The sequence below is a fragment of the Microcebus murinus genome, chromosome 10, assembly GCF_040939455.1.
Source record: "Microcebus murinus isolate Inina chromosome 10, M.murinus_Inina_mat1.0, whole genome shotgun sequence".
NCBI classification, from domain to species: domain Eukaryota; kingdom Metazoa; phylum Chordata; class Mammalia; order Primates; family Cheirogaleidae; genus Microcebus; species Microcebus murinus.
In genome coordinates, this window is record NC_134113.1 from 40,137,089 (window position 1) to 40,153,229 (window position 16,141).

Consider the following 16,141-nt stretch of genomic DNA (forward strand, 5'->3'; position numbering starts at 1 on the left):
AGGAACACAAGTATATCATTTACCATGTGAAGGGATTGTGAGCACAGGGAAAAGATGAGAAAATTCTTTTATTTTTGGGTGAAGTAATGGACTGTGAAGTTAGTTGGAAATTTCGTTGCAACCATGGAACCAAAATAGTTTCTTAAGGACCTTTTTAGGCCCATCATTAGGAAATTCCTGGAGTGTGGCAGCCAGTAATTTAATTTATGTCCAACTCCAAAGCCCCTAAGGTTGGTAGAGTCTCTGATGGATTAGCATCAATATATTATACAAGCATCGGCTAGGAAAAGGAATGAAGAGATCAGTCATCTTAAAATAAGCAGTATTGTCTCATAACTTGGTTTCCATGCTTGAACAGAAGGATTGCAAGACTCTAGTTACCTTTGGAGTATTTGAGCAGATACAGTGGGGAATAGGATTTTATCTGTTGAGAATTTAGTTATAAAGAAGAAATAGTGCCTGGAAAGAATAGTTTTTTCTAATATATAATAATTTCTAATACATGTTTTCCTAATATGATGTTTACATAGATTTCTAGTGGTAGAATCTTTGAAACACAGGTTTGTTTTTTTAAAGTTTTGAGTTGAGTTCCTGATTTACAAACTGCTCTCATATGTAAAGGATGACCTAGTTGGGTGGTTTAGGTTCCATGGGCTTCCTTTTCTTCAGTTAGCATTGAGATGTCACTCATTTTCTAACGTCCTACCACAGATCCTTTTGCTGCCTGGAATGATTGTTTCATTTTAACTAACGTCTCCTGGTTTTCCCCACTCCCCAACCTCTGGCAACCACCATTCAAACTCTGTGCTTCTATGAGTTCAATTATTTTAGGTTCCACATGTGAGAGAGATCAAGCAATATTTGTCTTTCTGTGTCTGGCTTACTTTGCTTAGGATGAAGTCCTTTAGGTTCATCCATGTTATCACAAATGGCAGATTTCTTTCTTTTTTCCATATTGTATATGTATATCACAATTTCTTTATCCATTCTCCATCACTGGACATATAAGTTGTTTGCTTATCTTGGCTATTGTTAATAATGCTGCAATGAACATGGAAGCACAGGTATTTCTTGGAGATACAGATTTCATTTCCTTTGTATATCTATCCAGAAGTGGGATTGCTGGATCATATGGTAGTTCTATTTTTAATCTTTTGAGGAACCTCTGTTACTACTTTCCATAATCACTGTACCAATTTACATTCTCACCAACTGTGTACAAGAGTCCCCTTTTCTCTACATCCTAGCCAAAAGTTATCTCTTGTCTTTTTGATTATGACCATTCTAACAGGTATTAGGTGTTAGCTCATTGTGATTTTGATTTACATTTCCCTGATGATTAGTGATGTTGAGCATTTTTTCACATACCTGATGGCCATTTGTATGTCTTCTTTTGAGAAATACCTGTTCAGGTCCCTTGCTCACTTTTTAATCAGGTTATTTGGGTTGTTTAGTTTTTGTTTTTGCTATTGTGTTGAGCTCCTTGTATATTTTGTATATTAACCCCAATGGATTTTTACATTTGTTCATCAGGGATACGGTTTATAAATATTTTCTTCCATTCTGTCAGTTGCTTTTTCACTATGCTGATTGTTTCCTTTGCTGTGCAGCAGCTTTTTAGTTTGACATAGTCTTATCTGTTTTCGGTGCTTTTGGTGTCATATCCAAAAATATTGCCCTGATCAATGTCAAGAAGCTTTTTTCTTATGTTTTCTTCTGGTGGTTTTATGGTTTGCACTCTTACATTTAACTCTTTAATCCATTTTGAATTGATTTTTGCATATGGTGTAGGATAAGGGTCAAATTGCTTTCTTCTGCATGTGTATTATATTGATTGATTTGTATATGTCAAACCATCCTTTCATATAAGGCATAAATTCCACTTGATTATAGTGTATGATCCTTTTAATGTGCTGTTAAATTCTGTTTGCTAGTATTTTATTTAAGATTTTTACATTTGTTCATTAGGGATATTGGCCTGTAGTTTTCTTGTGGGGTCTTTGTCTGGCTTTGGTATTAGGGTGATGCTGGCCTTATAAAATGAATTTGAAAGTGTTCCCTCTACTGTTTTTTGGAAGAGTTTAAGAAGGATTGGCATTAATTCTTTTTTGAGTGTTTGGTATAACTCGCCTGTGAAGCTATCTGATTCTGGGCTTTTTTGTTGTTGGGAGGCTTTTGGTTACTGATTTAATCTTCTTATTTGTTATTGAGCTATATAAGCTTTCTATTGCTTCTTGATTCAGTTTGATAGGTTGCATGTTTTCTTGAAATTTATCTGTTTTTTCTAGATTATTCAATTTCTTGGTGCATAATTCATAATGGTCTCTTATCCTTATTTCTGAGGCATCAGAAATAAAATTAATCGTCTTTTATTTCTGATTTTATTTATTTGAATCTACTCCTTTTTCTTAGTCTAGCTAAGAGTTTGTCAATTTTATTTTTTTCAAAAAACCAACTTTTAGATTTGTTAATTTTTTTCTATTTTTCTATTTTCTATTTCATTTATTTCTGTTCTGATTTTTATTTTTCCTTTCTTCCACTAACTCTGGGTTTAGTGCATTGCTATCTATTTCTCCCTTCAAATTTGTCCATATTTATATGGACAATATAAATGTATAATTGTTCTATTTTCCTGTTGAGTTGACCATTTTATTACCATTTATCTCCACTACAGGGAGTGGAGTATTGAAATGTCCTACTATTAGTGCATTGCTATCTATTTCTCCCTTCAAATTTGTCCATATTTATATGGACAATATATATGTATAATTGTTCTATTTTCCTGTTGTGTTGACCATTTTATTACCATTTGCTTTTCTTTTGCTGCTTTCACAATTTTCTTTTTGTCTTTGACTTTTGACACGGTTTAATTATAATGTATCTCAGTGAAGATCTCTTTATGTTTAATATATTTAGGGTTTTTTGGACTTCATGGGTCTTTATGTTCATTTCTCTTTCCAGATTGGGAAGTTTTGTGTCATTATTTTTTTAAAAAAATCTTTTGCCCATTACTTTTCTCTGCTTTTTCTGAACCTCTAACAATGTGTGGAATAGGTTCTCATGATGGCATTCTGTAAGTCCTGTATGCTTTCTTCACTCTTTTTCATTCTTGTTTGTTTTTGTTCCTCTCTCTAGCTAGCTTCAAATGTCCTATCCTGGAGTTCACTGATTCTTCTGCATTATTATTGACTCTCTGTTGAATTTTTTTTAATGCAGTTATTGTATTCTTTAGTTCCAGAATTTGTTTGGTTCATGTTTTATGGTTTCTATCTCTTTAAGAAACTTCTCGTTTTGTTCATATATTGTTTTCCTGATTTTGTTAGATTTTGTGTGTTCTCTTATACCTCATTGAGCTTTCTTCAGACAATCATTTTGAATTCTTTGCCAAGCAATTCATAATATCCATGTCTTTAAGATTAGTTACTAGAACTTTGTTTCATTTGGTGATGTCCTACTTCTCTGATTGTCTGTTATTCATGTAGACTTGTGTTGGTTTCTGCATTTAAAGGAGCAGATGCCTCCTCCAGTCTTTATAGATTCATCAGGTAAAAACCTTATATTTTGTTGGACCTGTGGTACTGCTTCTGTCATGGTAATTGAGCAGGACTGGAGCTGGGTCATGTTGCTGCTGCTGCATAGTCAGGTCTGTGCTTGGTGGACAAGGGGCATGGGTGGGTGTGGTTCCTGCCTGGTTCTTGGGCAGACAGTTGAGCAGGTCTAGCACCATGTTATGGGGCTATTTCCAGGGCCTAAGTCACTTCTGCACATGGTAGGCCTGTTATAAGGGGTGCAGATGGATATGCTTCTACTGGATTCTTTGGCTGGTCACTGGGGAGGCAGGACTGTCTTTGGGGCTGTGGTCTAGAGCAGGGCTGGAGCTGGATCACGGGGCTATTTCAGGAGCTGCAGTTGGGCCCAAAGTCTGTGGGCCTGTTACCAGAACTGCAAATAGGCATGATTTTCACTAGGTAGGTCCCTGGGCAGGCAGGACTCCCTCTAGACCGTGATAAAGTGAGGTTGAATGCCAAGTCACAGCTGATACTATCTTTTTTATCCCTTGCCTTTGTGTCTCATCTTACCAAAAAATGCTTGATGCTGGCATTTGTGTTGGCTGACCTTAGGGAAAGGAGAGGAAAAGTAGAAACTATTTCCATGGCTGGATTCTAATCTTGGCTTTACTGCTCATTTACTATGTGACCTCTACCTTGTGTTTCTCAGCTGATTACCTTATCTATAAAACAAGGATACTCCTTTTGTATGTCACATTGTTTTTTGAATCTATTGAGAACATACAGAAAAAACAGGGAAATATATTTACTCTGTAATTATGAGGTAATATTGTGATGGCTACATCATAGGTACTATTTAGTAGATTTTCAGTTAGGTAGATTTTTATGAACTATATTAGAAATCTAAACACCTCATTTAACAGTTACTTTGTGGGACTAGACTCTGTATTTCAGTCAACTTAAAATGAATATACTTACACATACTAAAAGCTCAATAAAAGCAGAAACTAGGGACTATTATATTCATAACTCTCTTGTGCCTAACATAGTTCCTAACACATAGTTGGTGCTAAGTTATTATTAATGATTTTATACACACACACACACACACACACACACACACACACACACACACACACACACACACACGACATTATAAAGAACTTTTTATCCAGAGGAAAATACTTACTGTCTTACACTTCTTGCAGTGAATATGGATATATGGGCAAGAGAGCTATCTATCTTTTAATTTTGTATGTTTACGTACATGTGATTTTATGTTGAGAACTTATTTAATGCTGGCAATGGAGGATCTACAGAGATATTTTCTGAGAAAATGTAGGATAGTAAGATTGCTTTGTATAATTTTCAAGCTGTATAGTTATCAATGAGATTTTACTAACTACAGCTAAGAAACTACCTTGCTCTATTAGAGGATGAAAATGAACAGAGAGCCTTACTGTTGTGTTTTCTATTTTTAAGCAAACATTATTATCTCCCATCTCAATTTATATGTCATTTTCAGGTTACTAATAGACTTGTTTTCTAAGTCTGAGCTGTTCCAGAGTGTTAACTATATTCTTATTTGAATTGTATGTTCTGTAGGGACACTTACTGCTGAATCTGTGTAGTACAACTTTCAGATGTTTAGTTCATTTTATAGAGTGTGGTTCTCTATATGTTTGGACATAGCACTTTTTAAAATTCTTATTGGTTGATTTTTACTTTTAATGGTTTTGATCTTTCTCCATCTCTTCTTACTGCTTTAAGGGTTTTATTAATAAAATCTTAGAGCCTAGGTTTATTATTTGGGATTTAAGATAATATATATAGCTCTTATAGTATTTTCATTGTAATTTAATCCAATGTATTTTATCTTGAGTATGCATATGGACCTTTATGTAATTTAAATGGGCTTTCCAAGTACCAAATTAGATTATTTGCAAATATCAGCCATGTTTGCCAGTCATCTTTTTTTTAAAATAGAGATTGTCTGGAAATTGTCCAGACAACTAATTAATGTTCTCATATTACAGTAAGATACCTTCTCCAGTCCTAATCCTTTAGCTTTATAGAAAGAGAAACTAAGGCTGGATATTTTCTCCAGTCGTATAGCAGATTCTAGAGAGTCTTATGACCTTTTATGGTATTTGCGCCTGGATGTCTACCATTTTAATATGAAAAGAGCCAGTAGATCACAGTTAATATATGTAGTTGGTCTCTTCAGTGACAAAGTGGAAATGAAATTTTATAATTAGTTCTTTTTTAATATTAGGGAATTTCAAAAGAAAGATACTCCTTTTTGCCCAAGAAAGAATATAGCATGTGTAAGAAGTCAAATTTTTTTAAAGAGTATTTTCTAGTAAAGAGAAGTTTTGAATTGTATGGGATGTCATTTTGTATGAATGGAGAATCAGCCTTGAAGTATTGTAAGGTATCTATAAAAATGAATCACTGAGTTGTAACTGAATTAGTTGTCATCTGGGTAAGTGGGTGTTTTTTTCAGGTTGAAAGTAAGGATTGTGATTAGAAAAATCAGTATAAGACATATAAAGAGCAATTGAATAGAGCTCTTTAATTTGAATTTAGGTAGAATAAGGTAAATGGATTTTAATATAATTAAAGAATTATTTGTAATTTTAAATTCTTTGCAACTGAATATCTTTTGGGAATTTAATATCTCTTTGGTATAAAGAGATATATAGCATATCATTTTGGAAATAGGAAAGATTTAGTGTTGTGGGGGATCATACCAGTCACTTAGTTTCAACCATAATAAAGAAAGGTATTTCCATTTGTTACTATGATAATTAAGTTGCTTTTTTTAAATAGGTAAGTTTGAAGTGGAAAATACTCAGTGGTTGATTATGTATTTTGAAAAGTTTCAATATAATGAACAGGAATTGTAGCAGCTCATATCTGTTTTAAAGGAACATGTGTTAGAGCATACAGTTTATGGTGTTATCTTAATCTTCTTTGTTGATTGGCTTGCATTAACACTGTCTTAATGACTCATATATCTCTGCTAGAGGTAAAATTTAAATGTTCTCTGCTTTAACTGTTGGAATCCATCAGAATTGTACTTGAAAGAATATCTTTGTTATGAATTTTTAATCATGGCTGAGGCAAGCAGTAGATTAGATATAAATCTAGAAGCTTTGGAGAAGATAAAAAGTGTTATGTTTATATCTATTTTTGAAGTAAGCAAAAGCTGGAAAGGAAAGAGTCAGAAGAGGTGGGAAGTGTGGACAGATACTACAAAAACATAATAGATGTGATAAAAGGGTTCCATTTTTGAGAAGAGAAGAGAAGAGAAAACGACGTTATTACTTCATCTTGAATTGCTAACTATTGATCTTGCTTTGTTTTCCTAAAACAGCAATTCAGTACAGGGCGTTACTGGTTTGATAAAAAGGTAAAACATTAGTGGAAAAGCCTTTCTGTTTATCAGTTCATTTAAAAAAAATCAGCAGCATGGCTTAATGCCTTTTCTGTCAGTCTCTTTTTCTATCTGTTTATTGCTGATTTGACAGTCTCTGGTCCTTCTCCTTTGCTGTTAAATGTGTGTGTCCTTTGTTTGTGCTGGTGGGTTTTGCTACATTTGGCTGTGAGAGAAAAGCCTGTCTTTGCCATATTGGTCTAATTAGCCTCTGGGTGAGCATATACATTAAAGAGATCTTCTAAGCCATGAAAGAAGAGAGCTCACAGCAACGTAGATTTTCTTCATACACTGGCGTTTCGCCTGTTTTATTTCCTCCACGAACTGATGGCCGAAAGCTTGTCCGGAATGCTTCATTTGGAGGATACAATGAACTTTCTCCTTCGTTGCCAGGTTTGTTTGTTTAATCTTGCATTCTTGTCTAAATTTCTTGAAGGCTTCTCATTAGAATAAACCAGGCATTTTAACATCTTAAAGCTGCTTTCATTTAAACAAGACAATTCTATAGTGAAAGCTTAGGTTTTAGTAACTGCTGCTAAATGGCTTGGCTTTTCCATATTTTCTCTCATAGTCTCTTCAGCTAAAACTTGAGAACTAATGAATGATTCATTAAAGTAGGAATCTTGAGTGTTTATGGCATAAATGTTTGCTTTAATTATAGAAATAAATATTATGACCCTTTAATAAAATTAAAGCCTTTCTGGACTTGAGAGAAATGCAAAATTCTATAAATAAACATATTGTTCTGAGGTCTTACCAAATGAAACCTGGCTATTTAATATAAATATTTGGCTATTTTCTGCAAAATAATAACTGTATTAAAATTGATGTATAATATCATCCTTAATCTTACTACTTTATTATCTTAATCTTTTATCTCAATGCCTGACTAAAGTGAAGTTTTCTGCCTAAGTATAATTTTTGAAATACCATTCTTTTGTTATAGATGTATTTGTGTGCAATTAATTTTTGCTAAGAAAATGTTATGATTTTTAAGGTAATATTTATTACTTGAAATTAGGCATTTGACAGCTATGATTTAGGCACTAAACACTTGGCCAATGAGATGTTGATACAACTTGATATTTTATTGTTTGAAATTGCGGCAAATATTCAGATGTTTTTAAATAGGCATAATCTTTTGTTTTCCTTTCAGATTTTTAAACTGCTACAAAATTATATTTACTCTTTTAAGGTTATATTGTTCTTTTAAAATAAAAATATTCTTTAATACTCATGTCAAAGAAATATTCACTGAAACTGGCACTTGCTTTACTAAAACACATCTTTTTCTGACACTTAGTGGAATTTGAATTAAATTTCTTATTTTCACACTAACCTTTATTCCTGACTTTTCGTCAATATTTATGCTATAGGCAGTATATATATTCCTTTGAGGTAGTGAAACACCTTATAGAAAGTGTTCACCTGGATGATTAAATTATTATAAATTTACTGATTTCTTTTGTACCAGTGTTTCACAAAAGAATTGGAAATCATAGTCCTGAACTGTGCCTAAGTAGCATAAGCTTTAAATAGCATTCATAATCCGTATTTAGTCTTCTTAGGGTAGAGCAGTTACTATCATGCTTCTTTCCTGTATTTTGAATAGTGTAAATTTCAGTATTTGTTGTTATTAGACATGGGTTTGCAGATACAACATACTGAACTTTTTAATTGTTAAATATTCTCTTTGCTTTTATAATGAGACTTAGTTCCATTTCTCTATTTGTCTCCTTATTTGTATTTTTAAAGACAACAAGCTTGCTAGCACATGCAGTTTGCTGACCTTCATGCCACAAGTCTACCTAGTATTAAAGCATAATCATGAGACCTTGATAAATAATAAAAAACTTTTTTTAAAAGTTTAGTGTTAATTAGGCAACCAAAGATTAAAATTATCAGTTTATCTTGTCAAAGAATATATTGAAGGTCATCTTGGATGGGTTTGTTTTGATAGAAAAGCAAATGGTTTGCTTTGTTTCTTAATTCTTGAAATACAAAAAATGATATTCATGGGAATGACTCCATATTCTCTCTAATACAACTAGATATGATATAAAGCTCTCTAAAATATCTGCTTTGTTTTATCAGCTAAGAAGTAAAATGGAGATGGACACCTTTGAAGCTCTTACTCGAGGGGGGAGGGGAGCATGGGCAATATATATAACCTTAACACTTGTACCCCCATAATACACTAAAATAAAAAAAAAGAAGACGTAAAATGGAATTAAGTACTTCAAAGAAGTTGCTTTTTGTTACGTGTTAAAGTTAAAAATACATCTAATTTCTTCGCAAATAGTTCATTGTTGGAGTGAAAAAGTTATTTTAGATGTATTTACTATCTGACATCATTAGAGAAGGAAAGATTTGTTCTACATTAGTGATTTTTTTGTTCTTCTTTTTTTCATGTTTTAAGAGACAGGGTCTTGCTCTTTTCACCCAGGCTAGAATGCAGTGGTGTGATCATAGCTCACTGTTGCCTCAAACTCCTAGGCTCAAGCTGTCTTCCCTCCTCAGCTTCCCAAGTAGGTGGGACCACAGGTGCGTGCCACCATGCCTGGCTAATTAATTTTTTAATTTCTTTGTAGTGACAGGGTCTCATTGTGTTTTCCAGGCTGATACCAAACTCCTGGCCTCAAGTAATGTATTAGTTGTATTTAAAGATATCTTTGTCTTATCACTTTGAGCATACCCTTTTTTCATTTTAGTTTTCCTTAGCAAAAATTTTTTTGTTACTTCTATCTTAAGAAATATGTTGTTATCACTTTTTTCTTTATGATGAACTATAATAGAAAGATGGCACCACTGCCCATGTACTCACAGTGACACCATCATGCAATGTGTTTTTTGTTTTGTTTTGTTTAAGCCATGTCTCATTATACCTGTCCTTCCTCTTAATCTCAGCTATTAATTCTAGATATGCTCATTTTAGCAATCTCTAGAACAGTACCTAAAAGTTGAAAAAAATAAACTTTGAGCACATAGAAAGAACATCTATAGATACCTGTGAGCTTTAGTACATAGATAGATTCTTCTTTAGTATATTTTAACTTCTCAGATTGTTTTCTGTACAATTTCTTGGTTCTTGGCTATGTTGATTATAATTAATGTATTAATTCTATATTTATCTTGTAGGTACTTATTAAATCTGCATTTGTAGATATGTATATATAATCTCATTTTAACAAGAGTGAAGCAGCATAAGATTTACTTTGTTATATCTAAACATTAAAGAACCAGGTTTATTACTGAAGTATATAAAAATGTTATACCTCATCAATGATGATAGTATTTGTATTTTGTTAACAAATTAGAAGTTGTGGGTAGAATGCTAATTTATTTTAGGATAATATTCCATTGCACTAGCAGGGAATGGTAATCCCTGTGTACTTATACAAGAAATCATCTAATGTAGAATTTATTTGTAGATGAGAAACTGAAGCCCATGGAAGTTAAAGAACTTTGCCATAGTTATATAATTACTTGATGGAAGAGTTATAAACATTGGAATTATTGTGAGTCTGTGACTACTCCCCAAATGAAAAGATTAAAACAAAAATATGACAGACATTTTTAAAACCAAGTTTAAATGTCAATAATTTTTTTGTTTGTTTTTTGTTTTGGTTAGTAAAGCTATAACTAGGAAATTCTTTTTTTAATTTGTTTTGATGGTTAAAAGCATTTCCAAAAAGTATTAAATGTTCTTTCTTTATGAAGAGAATACTGTAGCACTCAAAATTTAATACTGTATCATTTCATGCATTTCCCCTGTAGAGAAACTTGAACCACTGGGTATTAAGTAGTTTGCCCAGGGTCATACAGCTGGTGAATGGTAGTGCCTATGTTTAAACTCAGGTAGTCTGACTCCACAGCTTGTTCTCTTAAGTATCCCACCCTCTTCCTTGTAAGCAGTTATCTTACTGTATTATTTTTGTTTGCATACCTGGCTTTTTTAAAAATAGTAACCTTTTTAAAAGAAGGAACGATAGGGAGCAATGTCTTTTCATGTTTTCCATCCCCGACATTTAGTGCAATGTACATAGTTGGTACATTATATTATGAGATTAATTCATTGTTTTTTTTAGTAGATTGAATGGTTTGCCATCTGTCATTCTAAATGTTCATATTCTGAATATCTGCTGTTATTATAGGCTTCTTTAACCACAGAAAATGTAGGAGTCAGTCTGAATGGATGTTGCAGAGTGAAATGGAGCTAGACTGCCTGGTTTCAAATCCTGACTTAGCTACTTAGTGGCCATTTGGAAGGTATTTGGCTTCAATAAAATAAAATACCTGAAAGATACTCCTGTGGATTATATAAGTTAGATAAGAAACAGAATATTTTAGAGAAAGGCCTTTTCATTCTGGGCCTCAAATTATTACTACAAATAAATTTTCAAAGTCAGCAGTCAGTACACAAATGAAAAATAATCAGATGTATAAGAAATTAAAACATGAATATAAAATAACTGAAACAACAGACAACAAGAAAAAGGCCTATGAAGTTTTTCATATATTAGAATGATGAAACATGGATTCTGTCTTAAAAAAAATAATGACAAACTTCAAAATAATCTAAAAAACAGGAAATTATAAAAAATAGCTCAGTTATGAGAAATAATAGGACAGAAATTTTAGAAATGAAATAAAACACAATAACCAAAGTTAAAAATTTATATTTGTAGTAGATCAGATGTACAGACAAAGATAGAACCAGAAGAGGAAGAAAGGTCAGAAGAAATTATTCAGGATATGGCAGGGAGAGAAAAGAGATGAAAAATAGAAGAGAGATTAAGACATGGAGAATAAAGGGAAAAGATCTGTCATGTATTTTTTTCCAGTCATATATATAAGAAATAGAGAAAATGGGACAAAAACAATCTATAAGTATATTAGCTAATACTTTTCTAGAACTGATGAAAGATGCCAATCCACGAATTCTCAAGAAGTCATATGAATTACAAATAACATAGGTAAAAAGACACTTACCTGCCCATAAACATATTATAGTGAAACTTAAGAACATCAAAGCCAGAGGGGGAAAATAATCCCAGATTTCCTTCACATGTGTAACAGTTAAACTTACTACTGTTTGACTTTTCAAATGAAACAGTAGAAGCCAGAACAGACTAGAAGGATGTTTTCAGTGTCCTAAAAAGAAATAATTGCCTATGTAAAATTATATGTCTCTTAATAAAAATTCTTCAAGAATGAAAGCAAAATAAACATATTTGAGACAAACAGTGGAGAGTATTATTGCCAGGACTCCTTTGCTAAAGGAAAATTTAACAGTTGTACTTCAGGCAAAAAGAGAGTGACTTCAGTTGGAGGTCTAAGTTGTAAGAAGAAATAAAAAGCAAAGACTATATGGGAAAACATAATGCATTTTGATGCTAAAACCAATAAAGTATAAGAGGAACAAATGGAAAACTCAAAATAAAATGATATAATATAAACCTGGATAAGTCAGCAATTATATTAAGTGTTAGTGAGCTAAAGATTGTTGTTTTTTTTTTAAATCCAGTACTGTGCTGTTACAAGAGACACATCTAAGTATAAAAGGATAAAGAAAAGTTGTGGGGGGCTTAGAGGGAAAATGAGGGAAAATGAAAACCACTACAAACACTGCTGAGAAGAAAGTTTCTGAATCTACTCATATCAGACAAAATAGATTTTGAAGCAAAAAGCATGAGTAAATTATATGCCCTCAAACTATATAAGCAAATTTTACAGAAAACTATATGGAAACTAGGTAAGTCTATATTTATATTCTTCTCTCTGTAATTGAGAGGAAAAAGAGAAGACAAAATCAGTAAATAATGTCCAAATTGAACTTTGTTAATTTGTGTTGATGGACATATATAGAACTTTATAACACAATTGTAGAATATACCTTCTTATCTAATACATATGGTATATTTATAAAAATTGACCATATGGTGTGCTATAAAGTAAGTTTCAACAAATTCTAAATTATTGAAATTATTCTGACCCTATTTATGTTAGAAATCTATAACAAAAAGATCCATAGAAAATTCCTTTGTTTGAAATTCAGAAATATACTTCTAAATGCCCCATGGATCAAAGAAGAAATCAAAATGGCAATTCAAAAAATACTTGACTTGAACAATTATGAAAGCATCACATTTCAAAACTTGTGAAGTATAGCTAAATAGTGACTATAGGGAAATGTGTAGCCTTAAATACATATTTTAGAAATAGAAAAGAGACTTGAAATTAGTAAGCTGAGAATCCTTAAGTTAAAAATAAACTCAAAGAAGGAAAAAAAATATAATGAAGCTAAGTAGAAATTAATGAAATAGAAAAATACACACACTAGAAAGGATCAATAAAGCCCCAAATTCTTTGAAAAAGACTAATAAAATAGACAAACCTGTGGTAAGATAAGGAAAAAGAGAAAAGGCACAATTAACCAGTATCAGTAATGATAAAGGGATATACAGAGCACTATAGATAGACCACATATGAAACATATAGGAATATTGTGAACTTTTGTGTGTGGATATATGCAAAATTCAAATGAAATAGACAAATTCTTAATAAATATTTACTAAAATTGTTTTTTTAAAAAAAAGAATACCTGAGTAGTCCTAATAACCATTAGGAAATTGAATTAGGAAGTTCCAGATCCAGGTAGATACCATCAGTGAGCTCTGGCAAACATCAAAGGAAGAAATAACTCCAATCTTCCACAACAGCTTCAGAGAATGGGTGTGGGGATGGGGTGGGAAAAACACTAGTATTAGTATAACCTTGTTATGAAATTCAACTAGAAGAAATTGTCCTATAATTTTCCAGCTTATTCATGGATATAGGTTACAAAAATCCTTAACGATATTAACAATATCTTTTTATAAACAAGATAATGCATTATGACTAAGTCAGGTGAAAATCTAAGAATGCAGAATTAACATTGGAGATTGTTAATCCAATGTTAACAGATTAAAAGCAGAAAAAAAGTATGATTATCTCAATAGACAGGAAAGTTTGTGATACAATTCAAATTCATTTTGGCAACTTAAACTAGAAGGAGTGAGTTTTCTTAAATATCAGTATCTGTACTTAAATCCTGCATCAAACATTATACTTAATGGTGAAATGTTCATAGTTCTCCTTTGAAGTTGGGAACAAGACAAGCATGCCACCAGTCACCATTATTGTACTTAAGGTTCTAGATGAATGGAACAGAATAGCAAGCCCAGAAACAAACCTACTACACATATATGAACATTTGACATGAAAGGAAGTATGACTACAAACCCATGGTTAAAAGATATTCTTTTTAATGGTTTAATCAGTATTTAAATGGAAAAAAGTGAAATTGTACCTCTACATCACACCATTCTCAAATATCAGTTCAGTGCATTATAGACCTAAATGCAAAAGGCAAAACTGCATTCTTGGAAAATGTCTTTATGACCACAGATTTAGTAAAGAATTTCTTAAACCTCAAAGCATTAAACAATAAGGAAAGAGATTGCTAAGTTTGACTATGTTAAAGTTAGGAGCTGTTCACCAAAGAAACCATACAGCCTATAAAAAGACAAGCTATATAGTAGGGAGATATTTGCAATAAACACAAATAGCAAAGGACTGGTGTCTAGAATATATCAAGAATTCTTTCATAAATCAGTAAGAAAAAGGTAGACAACCAGTTTTTTAAAATGCACAAAAGATCTGAAGAGGTTCTTAACAAAGAGGAAATTAAGATAGCCAGTTAACATGGGAAAGTGCTCAACATCATCAGTAATTAGGGACCTGCAAAGTAAAACCTCGTTAATAAACTAATACACCTCACCAGATTGGCAAATATATTAAAACTTATCAATACCAATGTTACCATCGATACGGAGAGAGAACTTTTATGTACTTAATTTGATATCATTAAAGCTAAAGATAAATATATTCTATGACTCAGGAATTCTTTCTCTAGATTTAAACCTTAGAGAAGCTCATGGATATATCTGTCATGCTATATTTCCAAAAATATTCAGAGCACCATTGTTCATAGGAGAGGAAAACTGGGAGCAACCCAAATGTTTATTAATGGTAGAATGGGCAAATAATGATATAGTCCTGCAATGGGATTCTAATCAGCAGTGAAAATGAATGAAATGCCTGCTTTGGCATGCTAGTAAATAATCACTGCAAACATCAAAATAGTTACTTTTGAAGAGAAAGGGAGTGGATTGTAATTAAGACTCGCATTGAGGGGTATCTTATGGGATGTTAGCAATTCTCTATTTCTTGATTTGGGTTGTGGTTATGTAAATATTTCCTGTATTTGTTAAATTATACATTTATGCTTTATGCATTTTTCTGAAGACGTGCGGTATTTCACATGTTTAAAAAATCTTTAGAAGTAAAAATGGAGTCCAAGTATGTGTTAAGTATTATGTGTCTCAGAGAAGGGAATAGCTAACTAGGGCTACACGATCAAAGCAAGGGCTCCCCAGAGAGGTAGCCTCGGGTCTGGAGAGGCACCATGGCATCACAGAAACAGCATAAATAAACCTAAATTTGAATAATCTCTGATACTGTCACTTACTGACATTAGCTAGCTTAGTTTATTTCTGTGAGCCTTAAGTGTTTTCAGCTATAAAAATAAGGTCACTTTTTTGTGTGTGCAGTGGTGTTTTAAAGATTAGAAAAAAATAAGTAAAGCATCTAGCATAGTGCCTTATACTCACAGGGGTTCCCACAAATGGGTATTGGTTGTTTTTATTAATATTATTGTGTCAATTATCAAAATTATCATTATTGTTGATAACTGAATCAGAATTAGCCAAGTACAAAGTAAGTTAAAAGTGATATAGACTAGGTGGGAAAGGATGCCAAAGCAGGAGATGTCTAATAAACTGAATGAATAGGGAAGGGTGTATGGTTCATTTTTTTTAATGAGGTATAACAATATATAGTTAAGTATACAGCTTTTTGAATTTTTAATTGCCCGTAGGCCCCTTCCAGTCAATACTTCCTTCAACAAAGGTAGACCACAGTTTCAAACTCTAATACTACAGATTAATCATATGGTATGTACTTTTTTTTTCCTTAATGAGGAAAGGTGGCTTCTTTCACTAAATATTATGGCTGTTCATTTTCATTGCTGTATAATATTCCATTGTATGAACGGACAGTAAGGTGTTCAGTTATTCTACTATTAATAGTC

At 32.3% G+C, this 16,141-nt stretch overlaps 1 protein-coding gene and 1 long non-coding RNA gene across 12 annotated transcripts in view; one reads left to right on the forward strand and one right to left on the reverse strand.

The window, feature by feature from the left end:
• OSBPL8 (oxysterol binding protein like 8) overlaps positions 1 to 16,141 on the forward strand; it is a 150,119-nt gene that overhangs the window by 85,151 nt on the left and 48,827 nt on the right. Inside the window, exon 2 of one of the 11 annotated variants that reach the window (XM_012750358.2) lies at positions 7,157 to 7,341. The exons of the other annotated variants lie outside the window; for them this stretch is intronic. Within the exon in view, the coding sequence (XP_012605812.1) occupies positions 7,197 to 7,341 (145 nt within the window). The 5' untranslated portion in view covers positions 7,157 to 7,196. The remainder of the gene's footprint in view (positions 1 to 7,156; positions 7,342 to 16,141) is intronic. 11 annotated transcript variants of the gene reach the window in all.
• The window catches only part of LOC142873355 (uncharacterized), a 70,242-nt gene that overhangs the window by 4,208 nt on the left and 49,893 nt on the right, over positions 1 to 16,141 (reverse strand). Inside the window, exon 2 of the long non-coding RNA XR_012921426.1 lies at positions 13,553 to 13,670. This is a non-coding gene — a long non-coding RNA (uncharacterized LOC142873355). The remainder of the gene's footprint in view (positions 1 to 13,552; positions 13,671 to 16,141) is intronic.